The sequence below is a fragment of the Elephantulus edwardii genome, unplaced genomic scaffold (genome assembly GCF_000299155.1).
Source record: "Elephantulus edwardii isolate Elephantulus edwardi_28Jun2011 unplaced genomic scaffold, EleEdw1.0 scaffold00166, whole genome shotgun sequence".
Taxonomy (NCBI): Eukaryota; Metazoa; Chordata; class Mammalia; order Macroscelidea; family Macroscelididae; genus Elephantulus; species Elephantulus edwardii.
This window is the reverse complement of record NW_006399916.1, coordinates 6,836,707-6,854,285: the sequence shown is the minus strand read 5'-3', so window position 1 is coordinate 6,854,285 and position 17,579 is coordinate 6,836,707. Positions and strand designations below refer to the sequence as shown.

At 44.4% G+C, this 17,579-nt stretch overlaps 1 protein-coding gene across 1 annotated transcript in view; it reads left to right on the top strand.

Annotated features, from left to right (window-relative positions):
• Positions 1-17,579, top strand: part of SLC35F3 (solute carrier family 35, member F3) — a 546,824-nt gene that overhangs the window by 405,803 nt on the left and 123,442 nt on the right. Inside the window, exon 3 of the mRNA XM_006895383.1 lies at positions 6,153-6,489. Within this exon, the coding sequence (XP_006895445.1) occupies positions 6,153-6,489 (337 nt within the window). The remainder of the gene's footprint in view (positions 1-6,152; positions 6,490-17,579) is intronic.

Here is a 17,579-nt window from a genome sequence, read left to right as displayed (position 1 = left end):
TTTTCATCTCCAGAGTAATATATCATATGGTCATCCGACTCAAAATGCCCCATGCCAGTCCATCTTATCTCACCAATGCCTAATATGTCAATATTTATGCGTTCCATTTCTTCCTTAACAATATCCAATTTTCCTACATTCATGATTCTCACATTCCATGTCCCAATCACCAGTGTCTGCTTACAACTGCTCCTCTTCCTTTGTATTTCCATGCTTGAAAACTCAACCTCCTTTGCCAAAGGAGGTTGAGGTTGCCCTTAGCTAGTAAAGTTTAAATAAAAACCAACCAAACAAAAAACGCTGGGTGAAGGATATGTGAGTGTGTCTGTGTGTGGTGGTGGGGAGTGTGTGCTCTGAGGACCGATATGGAGTGGGTGCGGTGGGCATGCTTGTGTGTATGGGTACATTGTGTTTGTGGCGAGTGTGTGTATATGACTGCTGTGTGCACGTGCTCCTGCTGTGGTGTGCCATCGAGCCTACGAGGACTCCTAGTGGCCCTGTGAAACATGCATTTGAGCCCTGCCCTGTCCTGCACCATCCTCAGCACCTCTGACGTGCTCGAGCCCATTGTCACGGTCACTGTGTCAGTCCGTCTTCTTGAAGGTCATTCTCTTTCCTGACCCTCACCTTCCCCAGCATGATGCTGTTTTCTGAGGACTGGTCCCTCCAGACAGCATGCCTTAAGTATGTGCCTGTGGGAAGAGGATTTAAGTGAGGTGGGGGTAATGAATGTTGTGTGTGTAGTGTGTAAGTGTGGTATGGATATACACGTGTGTTAGTGTGTTTAGTATGTTGGGGGGGGCTAGTGGCATAAAGACAAGTAAGATGGATAAAATATAGACAAATGCCAGTAGTGATGTCTCTGGATGATAGGATTATCCATGGAAGAAAGCAGAGAGTACCATAAGAATGTCTGTCTGTGTTTCATTGACTATGCAAAGGCATTTAACTGTGTGGATTACAACAAATTGTGGTTAACTTTGAGGAGAATGAGAATCCCAGAGCACCTGATTGTGCTTATGTGAAACCTATGCCCAGACCAAGAAGCAGTCATCAGAACCGAGCAAGGAAAACTGCATGGTTCCAAATCAGGATAGGAGTGCATCAGATATGTGCCCTGTCTCCATACCTTTTCAGTCTGTATGTGGAACAGATCATTTGAGAGACTGGGCTTTATTAAGAGGAATGTGGCAGGATTGGAGGAAGACTCCTCCATAACCTGCAATATACAGATGACACAACCTTGCTTGCTGAAACTAGGAAGGACCCAAGGCATTTGCTGCAGAAGATTGAAGTTTACCATCAAGAAGACAAAGATTCTCACCACTGGGCCAATTGGCAGCACCATGATGGATGGAGAAGAGATTGAGGTTCTTAACAATTTCAGCTTGCTCAGCTCCATAATAAACACTCTTGGCGCCAGCAGTCAGGAAATCAAAAGATGAATAGCACTGGAAAAATCTGCAATCAAGGACCTCTCAAGGTTACTGAGAAACAATGATGTCAGTCTAGAGACTAAGGTGCACTGATCTTCACAATAGTTTGGCATGCATCAGAGAGCTGGACAATGACTAATGACAACAAAGGAAAAATAGATGGGTTTGAATTGTGGTGTTAGAGAAGAGTCTTGAACGTACCATGGACTGCCAAGAGAACAAAGAGGTCTGTCTTGGAGAGGGTGAAACAAAGTTTTTCCTTGGAGGCTAGGAGTTTGAAGCTCTGTCTCATTCTTTGAGCACATGGCCAGGAGAGATTGGTCCTTAGAGAAGGGGATCATGCCTGGAAGCGTGGAGGGACAGTACAGGAGAGGAAAACCCCACATGAGATGGATTGACAGTAACTAGTATAGTGGAGGTAGGTGTTTCAGAGTCAGTGAGACTGGCTCAGGACAGGACAGGCTTCAAAGCTGTTATACATAGGGTCACTATGAGTCGCAGGTGACTTGATGACATGTAACAACAGCAACTTTGTACATATAAAAGACTTTCTTTGTATGGCATATTTCATAGTTCACACGAGGTAGGAAGTGTGAAGTGGGGAGTGACATTGACCGTGAGTGTGTCACAGGAGGCACAGCACTGATGTGACAGGCTTACCCACTCAGCCTGGCTTGGCTTTGAGCCCACTGGTTCCCAAAGTATGTTCCAAGGGACCCTAGGCCACTAGTACCGAGTTCTGTAACTGCCTCTAAAAACTTCACTCTGACCTGAGAATTCTTGCAACAAAAGAACCTAGCTGGGTCTCCATGGTATTTTCCAAACCTAACTGACTGCAAAATCTTGATCCTTTTTCTTTTTAATACCTGATAACTCTATTCCTTTGTGAGAAACATTGTTCTAAGTTGTATCTCATGATTTAAAAAAAAATAAGTTGTTGGCTTTAGTTTTAAATATCTTTTTTGTGTGCTGTTACTATTTCCTTTGGCACTCTTCATGGGCAAGGAGTTGCACTGCCAGCCCGAACATAAGCAGTTCAAATCCACCAGGTGCTTCGCGGGAGAAAGATGCCAGTTTCCTGTGTGATTTGCAGTCTCTGAAAACCTGCTGGAGGGTCAGCTATCATTTGATTTCAGCTTGGTGGCATATAATATAATATTCTCTTTGGTTAACTGTATAGAGTGATCACAAAGTGAGAGAATAATCTTTGAGTCCGAGCCTGTGTGGCATTTTAGTAATGCAAAATGACATGTTATTTAAGGTGATTTTTTTTTCCTCCTGAATTTTAACAGCTGTACAGCATCAATCATTGTGTCATTCTCAAAGTTTTAAGTCCTATTTGCCAAATTGAAAATGCTTAATGAAGAAGTACATTTTGGGGCTGAACTTACCCCATTTACTCAAGAGTCCACCCTCAAGTGGACATTAGGACGTGAAACTGCACTTCATTTTATATGGATTTGTTTCATCTCTATTATTAATTTTTGGGGGTTGAGTTTTCAGCAGTGATGCAGAGAATTGAAGCATCCCTTTTCGCCAACACTCCTTGGAAGTCATCCCAGTAATGACAGGATCCAGAGGTTAATCCAAAGTGGCAGGTGATCAGCATGCTCACAGAGATGTGTTTGCTTCTGTCAGAAATGGAATTTGCCTTGGTTGTAGGAATTCAGGCGAAGGGAAACCTGCTTGCTTTTGACGCCCCACCCCCCCCCCCCCCCTCACCCTGCTCTGTGACCCAGGCTGCAAATGCCCAGCTTATCTGAGTTCCTGGGCTTCTCCAATGAGGATATTCACCCATGAAAAGTAAGAGAAGTGAGCAACTTGAATATCAAGAAATAGTAATGAATCACAATATGTTATTAGATGCCATTAAGTCAGTTTAAACGCAGAACAATCCTATGTGTGAACAACAGGATGACACATTGCCTCATCTTCTCCTTCTTCACAGCCATGGCTGTGCTAGACCCATGATCGTAACACTGTGGCCATCTCTCTCCAAGGATCTTCTCCCTTTTGCTGACACTCTACTTTTCCAAGCATGATGTCCTTCTCTGGGGACTGACCCCTCCTGCTAACATGCCCAAAGTCCATGAGATGAGGTCTTGTCACCTTTGCTTCTACTAAGGTGCATGCTGGCTGCATTCATTTCCAGAGAGGTTTTTTTATTCCTTGGCAGTCAAAACTACAGTGGACATTCTTTGTCAAAACCGTAATATGACTTGTTAATTGCTCTTGAGTTAACTCCACTCGACGATGACCCTCTATAAGAAACATTGCCCGTCCGATGGCGTTCTCCTGACCACGGGTGCCCTGAGTCCACGTGTGTGGCTGTGACTCAGTCCGTCTCACTGAGAGCTCGCTTCATGTTCATTGACCCTCTACTTTATGCTTTGCTAGCAACTGGCCTTTTCTGATGACGTGTCCAAACTAAGCACATTGGAGTTGTGGCCTCTTCCCTGTTAAGCAACATTCTTGGCTGTATTTCTTCTAAAAGGGATTTGTTCATTGTTGATTTATTTAAAAATATCTTCTTGGTTTGAATTTACTTATGTGTATGCGTCGTGTTTTATACGTGTACTTTGTGTTTATATAATCATTCCTATACATTCTGTTTTAGATCCTTAGTTACCTTTGCTCTATTCTTTTTTTTTTTTTGCTCTATTCTTATTATCACCCACCTTTTCACGTTCCCAGTGAAATGTCCCCATCTTTTCGCTCCCCGTTTACCCACTGACCTCTGCTCTCCCAGTGATTTCCCCCTTTCCCTTTTGCTGCCCCCTTTTCCTTTCCCTCCTCTTTTAACCACATATGCACCTCTTCTCAGTTATCCTCTTATTTTCACAATAGTGAATTAAGCAGTATTTGTCCTGTGTGGTTGAGATTTTTTGTTCAGCTTAATGCTCTCTAGACTCTCTCCCAAGTCATACAGTATCTTACAAAGTTGTTGTTCCTTCGTACTGCTGGTATTCATTGTGTGAATGTACCACAATTTCTACCCCCACTTCTTCATTGGTGGGCATTAGGACTGTCCGAATAATGCTGTTCATTCTTTTGGCACTCCTTGGTATACGTTCCATATTCTTTGTCACATTGTTGTTCAAATGCATCAGTTCTCGGTCTTCCTTTTTCACTATCTGTTTGCATGTACATGAACTGATGAAAATATGCTGGTGTGGATCAGACACACAATACAGGTGGTGTCAAATGGGATTTAGATCTACAAAGCCCTGCAAATAGGATTTGGCCCAATTAAGTACATTCTGTCTGTGAATGGCTACATAATACTGTGTTTATCTTTAGCTAACATAGATATGGCCAAGGCTGGTGTTTAATAACAGGATTAGATAACACTTTTATAATGGGCTGTGTTGAATCAAGATTTACCTTAGAGGATATTTTGGAAAATGTGCTATAAAAAGCCCACTTGCAGTGATTGGATATTAACATTTTAAAGTTACCTACATAAGATCTTATTGCTTCAATAACATACATAAAGCCCGTTGGACCCCAGTACTGTACTCATGCCCTACCTATATCCTGAAATGGAGACTGTCTCTTATCACTTGCGTTTCCCACTCAGCCAGGTGGGACAGATAACAAGGAAGACGGCCTTGCCTTCTGGAAATGTGTGTCATGTTTAGTTACACCCTAGTCTGGCGGAAGGCTCTGTTTAAATTTCTAGCTCACTGGCAGACACACAGTCATGAATGAAAAGCAAACAGTGAAAGTGGCGCCTGGTGCGCCTTCCCTGGGCCTGGGGGCTCAGAACTGCTGCAGGATCCAGCTCAGGCCGTCCTGGATGAGCAGGGCGTCCAGGAGTAGCTGACCCATGCCAGACCATGGGGGCTTTTTAGCAGACTCTGAAATGGGGCTGGAGGGAATCAACTAGGGTGTGTGTGTGTGTGTGTGTGTGTGTGTGTGTGTGTGTGTGTATTTTTTCCTTTTTAAGGAGTTGTTGTTAGATGCTGCTGAGTCAAGGACAACTCATAGTGACCCTATGAACATCAGACCCTGTCCTATCCTGTGCCATCCTCATCAGCCCCAACACATTTGAGCCCACTTGTACAGTCACTGTATCAACCCATCTTTTTCCGGCTCTTCCTCTCTCTCTGACCCTGTCCAAGTATGATGTCCATTTCTAAAACAGCCTTTTCAAACAACATGCCCCAAATGTGCCGTCAAATCAGAACCCATCCGTAGCTGACCATCTGAGTGGGTTTTCAGAGGCTGTAAATCCCACAGGAGGAGATTGTTCCTCTTTCTCCCATGGAACATCTTGAAATCCAAGCCTTTACATGTCAGTGGCAACGAGCTCTTAGAGGTCATGCATGACCTGCGACCTGCTCCCTAGTCCTCCCCGGCACCCGGCAAACAGTCAATGTACTGAACTGAAATAAGGGATCCAGAGTGCATTCCAGCCACTCCCTGTTCTCAGGAAGGGCCTCTCACTATGATGTGCACCTCACACAGTAATGGAGATTTGCTGAGTGAATGGCCTAGGCCCGGCCTGAGAATCTGCATTTCTAGCATGTCGCGCATAGTACTGATGCTGTGGGGTCAGGACCACATTGAGGTTGTGTTCTAGTGCTGTGTACATTTCACTGCCCCGGGAAATGCCTGGAGTTCCTAGTGGACCATGGTCAGTTGGCCTCTTGCCACTGAGTGGGGATGTGCTGGTGTGGAGCGCCCTGTAACCACATCCTCTCTTCTCTGCAGGGGAGGAGCGGCCGCGGGACGTCCTGGCCCCAGCGGCCACGACCACGGGGGAGGCCCAGGCTGGAGCCGGGCCCGAGGGCGGGCGGACTGGCCAGCTGTGTTGGCGCTGCTCCCGCGAGCAGCTCCAGAAGGCCTTCTGGGGCGTGGCGGTGGTGCTGTGCGTGTGCGCCTCCTGGGCCGGCTCCACACAGCTGGCCAAGCTCACCTTCAAGACCTTTGACGCGCCCTTCACCCTCACCTGGTTTGCCACCAACTGGAACTTTCTCTTCTTCCCACTGTACTATGCGGGCCACGTCTGCAAGTCGGCAGAGAAGCAGTCTGTGAAGCAGAGATTCCGGTAGGTGCTCCCTGGCCGGCAGCTGTCACCTGAGGGTGACGACCTGGCAAGACAGTGAATGGTGGCTTGAGGGTGGCGAGATCAGGACCCTCTCTCCCCTCCCTGGGTTTTGAACTGATCCCCTGACTTTTATCAGAGTCACTGCCCTTGGTGTTCCTCTCTGTGAAGCATAATAATGTGTCATCTTATGAGAATGACCAGAAAGTGACAGCATCCTGGAAAGCATAATACCAGGAGCTGGTCACCTTAGCAGACATGAGGGGCATGGCTACTATCTGGGATAGGACTGTTAGTCCCAGAGCCCAGTGCCTGGTTCCCTGCAGGTTAGTGTCCCCCATGCAGATGCTAATATTGCAAAGACCCCGTTAACTTTCCAGTTCAGAACTCTATCCTCCTGTCTGTACTGATAGCATTGGTCCAGTGCTATCCAGCAAAGAGCTCGGATGGCGTAGTCTCTAGCATGTGGTGCTGCTTCCACAGGCCCTTCATCTCCTGTGGTTAGAATATGCCAGTGGCTCAGACAGAAATAAGGATAGTCTCCTCTGGTTAGGATTTACAGCCTTGGAAGCTCAGCAGGTTACTTTGAGTCAGAACAAACTTGTGAGTTTAGAGTTGGGTTTTAACTGTCTGGCAGTTCGAGTGTCCCCAAAGCAGTGCCTGAACTTCATTGGCTGTATTTTTTGTTCAGAACCCACTGAAATGTGTTTCTGTTTAAAAACAAACCCAACCCCCCTTGTCTCTGTGTGAAGCAGGTAGTTGTGATGCTCCTGGAAGTCAGATAGTTGATTTTCAATACGGGCTCACAGACATCACCACTGGGCCATGTGGTGCCCAAGGTGGAGGCCCGGGCTGGGCACATCAAAAGCTGACCACTGTTCCCGTCAGGTTAAGCCAGGAAAGAGTGCTGATCGAGAGAGATCATTGGCTCTGCACACTTACCTTTTGTCAGTCTCAGAGGTGGGGAAGGGTGAAGAAAGTTGAAGGTTGTTCAGTCTCCTCACCGGCTTCTTCCCCAGCCCATCTTCATTTTCAGTCCCCAGTAAACTCGTGTTCACATACATATAATGTCGTCATGTTTATCCTCCTCTGCTCTGAACTCCAACCATGTCCTGAAGCAGTACCTTGAAAGTCACAAGAAAGCTGAAAGTATTTTGGGTACAAGGAGCAGAGTGGTGTGGGGATAGACTCTGATTAGAATTTTGCTCTGGTGACCTGTCATCGAATCTTCCTACAGTTAGAGTTGGAGATATGGCATTTGCTTAACCCTCAGAGAGTGTCCAGTGAGTGTAGGTAGCGTGGGAATGGTTGCATCTGACCTCTGTTAATTTTACAAAAGGGACCATCAGCAACACCTGCCACACAAAACCAATTCATCCAAGGTCATGGCCTCCATACTTCTGCACCTGCTTCTTAAAACACAAGCATACAGCTCTAGTGGGTCCAAAATCCATTTCACTGGCCACACAAATCTCACAGAACCATACTCATGGTTATGGGGTTTACTAGAAAAGTTAACAGGTTGGAAATAATACAATTCCTCAGTCAGGACAATTCCTCAGTCAGGACAGCTTCTGAGGCATGTTTGCTACCCCTTCAAACTTCAGTGGCATAGCTTAGGTCAATGTTAGAGTTCCCTTACTCCCACCAATTATGGCATCTCCCCTCAGCTCTCCAGTAAGGCATCTTGCTGTGGCTCCATAGGGCAACAGTCCTGGGTCAGCTCTGTCTCACCTTGGCCTCTGGTTCTCTGTTAAGGCTGCTCCTGTGTATCTCAGTCTGACTGGCTCAGGAATCTCTGACTCTGAAGGACTCACACGCTGCTACCTTTTTGCTGGTATAATGAGATTTCCCTTCCTTGTGGTTAAACCTGCTAAGTTTAAATTTGCCAGTTTAAAGTTAACTAACCCAAAATTATTAGTTTATACACAGCCAAATTCAGATTCCTGCCCAGTCATGTGGTGAAAGGCAAAGCTGATGACTAGGAAGGCAATTTTGAACAACAAATGCCTGACACCAGAGAAGTTAGCTCTGGTTCCTTTAAAAGACTGGGCAGTAGGCCAGAGGACAAATTCTCCTACAGGAAGTCTCTGATGGACTTGGCCATCATCCCAGAGGTCAGCCAGCTCAGTGAGAAGGCTTCAGAGCGAATGCTGGAGATGAGGCTGCCGGCTGTGGTGACCACCTGGGCATCCTCAGTGTTCGCTTAAACCAACATTCATGGAGAAGTTGTTAAAGAGGCACTTAATGTGCCTTTCCTGAACAGCGGCCAAAAAAATGCACAGATGGAGTCCAAAATTGTCCTAAAAGCAAGAACGCAGTAATGGCTCGTTGTTGTTGTTATTCCTGTTAGGTGCCATTGAGTCCACTCCTATCCGTAGTGACCTTGTGAGTAATAGATTTGAACTCTCACCTCTCCTGCATCACCCTCAGCAGCCCTGATATATTTTAATCCATTGCTGCACTCACTGTGTCAGTCCATCTCATTGAAGGTCTTCCTTTCTTTCCCTAATCCTCTACCTTTCTGAGCACAAGATCTTTTTCCAAGGACTGACCCTCCCTGATAACATACTCAATATATGGGAGATCACATTTTACCATCCTCGCTTTTAAAGAGAACATTGGTTGCACTTCCTCCAAGATGCACAGGTTTGTTCCTTTGAAGTACCTGGTATATTCAGTACTCTTCTTCAGCACTACAATTCAAACACATCAGTTCTTCTTCTGTCATCCTTAGTCGTTGTCCAACTTTCAGATGCATAGCAAATAATTTAAAAGATCATGGCTTGAATCAGGCTCACCTTAGTGTTTAAACTGGCTTTACTGCTCCTTAGCACCTTGGAGAGGTCTTTGACAGTAGATTTTCTCAACGCAATATGTTTTTTGATTTCTTGACTGCTGGTAGCAGGATGTTGACTGTGGATCCAGATAAGATGAAATTATTAACAACTTCAGTCTTCCCTCCATCTATCATGATATTGTATATTGGCCCAGTGAGGAGAAATTGTCTTGATGTTGAGATATAATTCATATTGAAGTCTTTGATATTCCACAGCAAGCACTCTAAGTCCTCCTTCCTTTCAGCAGGCAAGGTTGTGTCATCTGCATAACAAAGGTTGTTGGTGAGTCTTCCTCCAGCCCTGATGCTGCATTCCTCTTCAAACAGTCTAGTTTCTTGAATGATTTGCTCAGCATACAAACTGAATAAGTGAGGAGAAAGGATACAACCCTGACACGCACTTTTCCTGACTTTAAACCATGCAGATAACGGCCTACTTCTAGTTAAAGAAGAAGCTTTGGTGGCATAGTCCATAGTGTGCAGCTGCTAACCAAAGGCCTTGTGTTCTGAGTAACTTGAGTCCACCAAGGGAGAAAGATGGGAAGTCGTCCCAGAAACCTGATAGAAGAAATTTATGAGCAGTCTGGCAATGAGTTTGGTTCTCATCAAAGTGAAACACAAATGTTCACTTAATGATGCCAGAAATGTTTTTAATTTCTAATTCAGAGTTTATCCTTAGACCACTATGTTGAATAAAGGGCTAACAGCGATCTGTGTATGTTTTCCTATCTTGGAAACTAATTACTGGGATGAGATGAAAGGCATTCTTCTGCTTCCTTCAGCCATGGCAGGGAGTGAGGGGAAGAGAACCATCACTGTGTGGCATCTGTCACCATTATCTGGGAATGAAACTGACTCCGGGGATACTCATAGAGGGCAGGCCCAGGGCCACAGATAGCACATCAGGAGCAAAACTCATGGGAGTGTAAAGGTCAAGGTAGGAACACAAGAAAGATCACTAAAGAGATGAATGCATTGATTTCCACCTGTTTCCCCTCCGTGAGAAGTGCCTGGGATGGATCAGGATTAGAGGAGAATGGAAGGTGGTCACTGAGGTCAGCACAAGCCGTGACCAATGTCACTTATTTCTCCTCCTAAGTCATTTGGCTTGTAAATTGGGTTCACACTGAAGCTCTGCAGAGTTGCTAGTTTCCCCACCAGTTCTTCTGGCATCCATTCAGCCATGTGAGGGGCAGGGGAAGGTTCTCTCACAGAAGAAGATTATTTTAACAGATCTTCCTTCAAAAATTATAACTTTGTCACCTCTCAGATGGGGAGTTCTCTCAGCAGTTAAGAGGTCCTAGACATAAATGAGAAGTCGCATCTCTGTGCTTTAGTCAGGATTCACACCAGAGAAGATTTAACAGCAGCCAGGTGGGGTCCCTTGCCTGAAGGTGTTGTAGAAGGCAGCTGGGTGGGAGAGGAAGAAAAGGAAGCTGGGGAAACAGGCGAGCTTTGCCTTCGCACCATAGTGTAACGCCCTAGAGTAGTGGAGGCTCAGATGCTGGTGTTCTGAGGTGTTGCCAGACTGGGCAATGAGAAGTTCCCAGACTCACCAGGCAGTGGAGACTGAGGGGTTTGATCTGGGGCTGGAGGACTGTTCACACCAGGTCCGATGAAGGAGAGTGTGGTGAATGATGTTCCCTCAGCTTTTGGCATCTCCGGTTGTGAGCTGGCCAGCAGATTCTACTTTAGAAATGTTGGGCAACCGTGTGAACCATGAGAAGACCAGGGCCCTTTTGAGGCCTTTTGTCTCAAAGTTAGTGAAGACTGGGCATGTGCATGTGGCTGTCCACCTTTCCCTCGGAGTCATAACGTGTTTGCAGCTCAAAGGCTAAGAAGTAGAGGGGAGAACTAGTAAAGAGTGAACCAACAATATTCACCCTAAATGTATTTCTAAAACATCTACTTGGGGTTAGGCACTGCTGTTTTTAGGTGGCATCAAACTGAGTATGACTCATAGTGACCCTATGAACAAAAGATCTGAATACTGTTCTCTCCTCTGTGCCATCCTCACACTTCCTGATTCACAGAGCCCATTGCAGCAGTCACTGTATCCACCTGGTTGAGGATCTTCTCCTCTTTCACCGATCCTCCACCTTTCCCAGCATCATGTCCTTCATCATGTCCAAGGAATAGCCCTTCCTAGCAGCATGCCCAAATTAATGTAAGGCAAAGGCTCATCATTCTTGCCTCCAGAGAGCACTCCGGCTTCACCTTCTCCAAGTCTATCTGTTCATTCTCTTGGCCATCCATGGAACGTTTAGTGTTCTTCTCTAACACCACAGCTCAAAGGTGTCAATTCTTCTTCGGTCATCCTTATTCACTGTCCAGCTCTCAGATGCATAGCAAGTCATCAGAAAGGCTGTGGCCTGAGTAAAATGCATCATAGTCTTGAAACTGACATCAGTACTCAGTAATTTGGAGAGGTCCCTAACTGCAGACTTTCCCAGTGCAATGTGTCTCCTTATTTCCTGATGGCTGGTGCTGAGGGTGTTAATTGTGGATCCAAGCACAATGCAACTGTTGACAGTTTCAATCTCTTCTCCATCTTCATGACATTGACTATCGGTCCAGTGGTCCAAGAATCTTTATTTTCTTCACATTGATAGGCAATTCATGCTAAAGACTGCATTCCTTGATCTTCTGCAACAAGTGTTTCAAGTCTTCCTCACTTTCACCAAGAAAGGTTGTGTCATCTATATAACACAGGTTATTGATGAGTCTCCCTCCAATCCTGACGCCACACTCATCTTCATAGAGATCAACTTATCAAATAACTTGCTCAGCATACAGATTGATTAGGTATGGAGAGAGAATACAACCCTGATACACTCCCTTTCCAATTCCATACAGTGCTTCCCTACTCTGTTCACCCAATAGCCTCCTGGTCCAGGTATAGGTTCTGCATGAGTACAATTAAGTGCTCTCAGACTCCCATTCTTCTTAATGTCAGATACAACTTGTTATGATCCACAGAGTCAAATGCCTTTTCATAGTCAGTAAAGCACAAATAGACATTCTTCTGATATTCCTTACCTCCAGCCAGGATCCATCTGGCATTAGCAATGATACCCTTGGTGCCATGGCCTCTTCTAAATCCTGCTTGAACTTCTGGCAGTTCCCTCTCTATATACTGTTCTAGCCATTTTTGAATGATCTTCAGCAGTATTTTGCTTGCATGTAATATTAGTTAATATTGTTTAATAGTTTCCACATTCAATTGTATCCTCTTTCTTGGGAATGGGAACTAATATGGATCTCTTCCAATCTGATGGCCAGACAGCTATCCTCCAAATTTCCTGGCATAGACTAGTGAGCACATCCAAGGCTGCATCTATTAATTGAAACAAGTCAAATAGTATCCCATCGATTTCTGGGGCCTTGTTGTTGTTGTTATGTGCCAGTAGGTCACCTGTAACTCATAGTGACCCTATGAACAATAGCTCTGAAGCCTACCCTGTCCTGAGACAATCTTCCTGACTCCAACACACCTACCCCCATTGCCCTAGTTACTGTATCAATCCATCTGATCTTGGGTCTTTCTCTCCTGTGCCTTCCCTCCACTCTTCCTAACATGATGTCTTTCTCCAAGGATCAGTCCTTCCTGGCCACATGCCCAAAGTATGTGAGATGGAGCTTCAAAATCCTAGCCTCCAAGGAGAAACTTGGTTTCACCCTCTCCAAGACAGACTTATGTTGAAATCCACGGTATGTTCAAGACATCTTCAGCACCACAGCTCAAAATCATCAATTCTTCTTCTAACATGCTTAGTCATTATCCAGCTTTCTATTACCTTGCTAGTCATTGCAAAAACCATGGAGTGGATCAGGTGCACCATAGTCTCTAGAGTGACATCATTGCTTTTCAGTACTCTGAAGACGTCCCTGACAGCAGATATATCTAATGCAATTCATCTTTTGGTTTCCTGACTGCTGGTGCTATGAGCGTTAATTGTGGAGCCCAGAAAGCGGAAATTGTTAACAACCTCAGTCTCTTCTCCATCCATCATGGTACTGCCAATTTGCCCAGTGGTGAAAATCTTTGTCTGCTTGATATTGAGCTTCAATCCATATTGAAGACTACAGTCCATGACTTTCTGTAGCAAGTGCTTCAGGTCCTCCTCAGTTTCAGCAGGCAAGGTTGTGTCATCTGCATAACGTAAGTTGTTGTTGAATCTTCCTCCAATCTTGATACCACATTCCTCCTCATAAAGCCCAGCCTTCCTAATGATCTGTTCTGCAAATAAATTGAAAAAAGCATGGAGGCAGGATGCATATCTGATGCACTTTTCTGATTATGAACCATGCAGTGTTTTCCTGCTTTGTTCTGATAACTACCCCCTGGTTTAAGTATAGGTTTCACATAAGCACAATCAAGTGTTCTGGGATTCTCATTCTCCTCAAAGTTCATCACAATTTGTTGTGTTCTACACAGTCAAATGCCTTTGCATAGTCGACGAAACACAGATAAATATCCCTCTGGTACTCTTTGTTTTCTGCCAAGATCCATCTGACATTGGCAATAATGACTCTAGTGCCTCTTTTAAATCCAGCATCTATTTCTGGTACTTCTCTGTAAATGTACTGTTCCAGTCGTTTCTGAATTATGTTCAGTAGGACTTTGCTTACATGTGATATGAGTAATACTGTATGATAATTTCCACATGTAGTCAGGTCACCTTTTTTTGTAATGGGAATAAATATGGTTTTTTTTCCCCAGTCATTTGGCCAGGTAAGTTTTCCTCTAGATTTCTTGGCACAACTGGTAAGCATGTCCAGGGCAGTATCTGTTTGTTGAAATGTGTTGTTTGGTATTCCATCAATTCTTGGGGCTTTATTTTTTGTCAAGTCCTTCAGAGCAGCCTGAGCTTCCTCCTTCATCAACATTGCTTTTTGAACATATATTGTTTGTTGAAATTCTTCTGCAGCAAGCCATTTCTTGCCAATGCCCTCAATGCAGCTTCTACTTCCTCCTTTATTACCATTGGCTCCTGTTCATATGAGCTCTGGTGGCCTAGTGGCAAGAAGCAGCACTGCAATCCCACAGTTTGAGGCCACCAGCTGTTCCATGGGAGAAGGATGGGCAATCTCCTGTGTGATTAACTGCCTCTGAAAATCCACTGGAGGGTCAACTATGCCTCGGTTCTCACGTGACAGTACACAACAACAACCTGATCGTATGGTACTTTCTGAAATTTTTTACTATCACTCAGTTATTTCTGATACAGTGCTTCTGTGTATTCTCTCCATCTGCTTTTGATGCTTTCTGGGTCTAGCACTAGAGATGGAAAAATTAGGGTCCTTCCGCCACCGTGAGTTTGAATTCCAAAGTGAACATTGGTGAAAGTCATCAAAGAGTCCAGGCAGATTTAATCTGTAGGAAGGACATTACACATTCCTGAGAGAATGGATTGGCAAAGGTGAGGCTACAGGCTAGCCCAGTGCAGCAAACATTTCCCTAATCTGTATGTCCTGCCTAGACTGTGGGGAAGGTGTGAATGAAGCAACTGATGTTCCTGTCTCTGGAGCTCATAGGAAAAGTAAGTAAGTAAGTAAGAGTCTTGAAAAAGCTCAAAACTAAAAAACTAAAACTCATAGCTGTTAAGTTGCAATTAACTCATAGCTGAACCTTCACTGGATTTCTGAGGGTATAAATTGGAATCCACCCTAATTCTATTATAAATGATTGGCTGATGACATTATGGAGATGGTTTCATCATTGCCAAACCACTGAGAATCTTGGCCCAAGCTGACCCATATGTGGGAGGCAGGAACATAATTCAATTCATGATAAAGTGGGAGCCCTGGAATGAGAGGCTTAAAGGAGGTGTAGTGAACCCTTTCAGGAGCCTGGTGCAGGAGAGTGGATTATGGACACATCAGTGGAAAATGGCACATATTCAAAAAGGCCTGGTCAGCCGCCATCTTTGAGTAGGGCTTTGCTGTTTCTGATTGCCAGTCAAGAGATTTGCTGACTGTGCTATGTGCACATGGCTCTTATTTTTAAGAAGACTGAATTCCCTTTGTAAGCAAACCAGTATAAAATAAAAATTTAACTTAAAAAAAAGAATAAAGAAGACTGAATTTGCAGGAGTTGTTATGTGCCATCGAATTAACTCATTGCAACCTTATACACAATAGCTCTTAACCCTACACTATCCTGAGCCAATCTGTCTCTGACACACCTACCCTCATTAGTTCAGTTATTGTGTCAATCCATCTCATCCAGGTCTTCCTCTCCTGCACTGTCCCTTCACTCTTTCAAGCATGATATCTTCCTCCAAAGACTGGTCCCCTCCTGGCTACATGCCTAAAGTATGTGAGACAGAGTCTCAAAATTCTTGCCTCCACAAGAGTAGCTTGGTTGTACCCTCTCCAGAACAGACTTGGTAGTTTTTTTGTCAGTCCATGGTGTGTTCAGTACCTTCTCCAGCACCACAATTCGAAGGCATCAATTCTTCTGTCATCCTTGGTCATTGTCTAGATATCTGATGAAATCTAGATAATTGCAAAGACTATGGCCTGGATCAAGCTCATGTAAGTCTCCAGACTGACATCCTCGCTTTTCAGCACTCTGGAGAGGTACTAAACAACAGATTTTCCTAATGCAATTCATTTTTTTTATTTTTAAACTGCTGGTGCCAAGAGTGTTGATTGTAGAACTGAGAAAGCGCAAATTTTTAACAACCTCAATCTCTTCTCCATCTAGCATGAGGCTGCCAATTGGCCCGGTGGTGAGAATCTTTATTTTCTTGATGTTGGGCTTCAGTATATATTGCAAACTGCAGTCCTTGACCCTCTGCAGCAAATATTTCAGGCCCTCCAGTTTCAGCAAGTAAGGTTGTGTCATCTGCATATCACAGGTTGTTGATAAGACTTTCTCCAATACTGATGGCACATTCCTGCTCATAAAGTCCAACCTCTTGAATAATCTGTTCTGAATACAGATTGAAAAAATATGGAGACAGGACACATCCCTGGCACACTCCTTTTCTGATTGCAACCAGAAGAGTGAAACCCATACTTTCCCCCATTCTATCACTCCAGTTCACCTATCTTTTGCAAATTTGCCAGCCATAATTAAAAACAAGAAGAATTGGCTTAAAGAGCTGGTTCCAAATCTATATTATTTGATATTAAACTGGGGCCCAGCATTGGCAAAAAAGGAAATGACAGGGAGGAGAAAGAAGTGTAGAATGTCCCTGGAAGCATTGTTTGAAATATCTAAGGGACATCAGTTGAGAAACTCACGCTCCCCCCCCCATCACGATATGCTGCCTAGGGGTTTATGCTGAGCCCCCATTCTCTCTCTGTCATATCATCATAGTATTTGTAGCTTAGTTGACTTGTTTACCCTCACCTACTTAGTTCTCCTTCACTGTCTAATCTTTAGGAAGCTCTGGTTGCTTAAAGGTAAAGAGTTGCACTGCCCAACTAAAGTCAGGCAGTTCTAATCCAACAGCTGCTCCACAAGAGAAAAATGGACACTCTCCTCCTGCATTATTTATAGCCTCTGAAAAACCACTAGAGAGTCAGCTAGGCATCAATTCCAACTCAGTTGCACATAACAATATATACTTCACACCAGTAAACATCTGTTGGCTTCATCCCAGTGAAATTCAGTAACATCAAATACCCACACAGACCACTCCAGAATATTTCACAGGTGATTCTTACACTTTCACCCAGGCAAATCAGACTGTGTCCTTCCCTTGATTTCATCTGTTTTGGTCATCTTCAACCAGCCCACTCCATGCCACCCTCATTTGTTTGAGACCCCTGTCCTTGAACAGACATCATGGACCTGGCTTTGAAATTCAACAGTTAAGCAGGTTTTCAATTTTAACTTTATATTTCCGTAGCCTGTCTGATTAAGCCACACGTTTGTCCATGCAATTTCATGGAAATGTTGCAAAAGGTCATTTCTATTGTACATGTTTAGATGTGAGTTTTAGGAACAGTGACTATTTCAGTAATTGCTTTCAGTCTGGGTTTTTTTAGAGGAGCAAAATAATTTTATATGTGTGTGTGTGAGAGAGAGAGAGAGAGAGGAATTTACTTCTCCTAAGGAAATGGAATTTACTTCTCCTAAAGGCCCAAATCATGGCTCAGGAGGCAGGATAGAGATCTCTGCCAGATCAGTGGACTGCAGGAGGATGTTTAAAATCTGCATGTTTGGTGAAAAGCCAGAGACTTTGCAAGCTTACATCCCAGGAACCAGAAGTCAGGTGATAAGAAGAGTGCAGGGCTG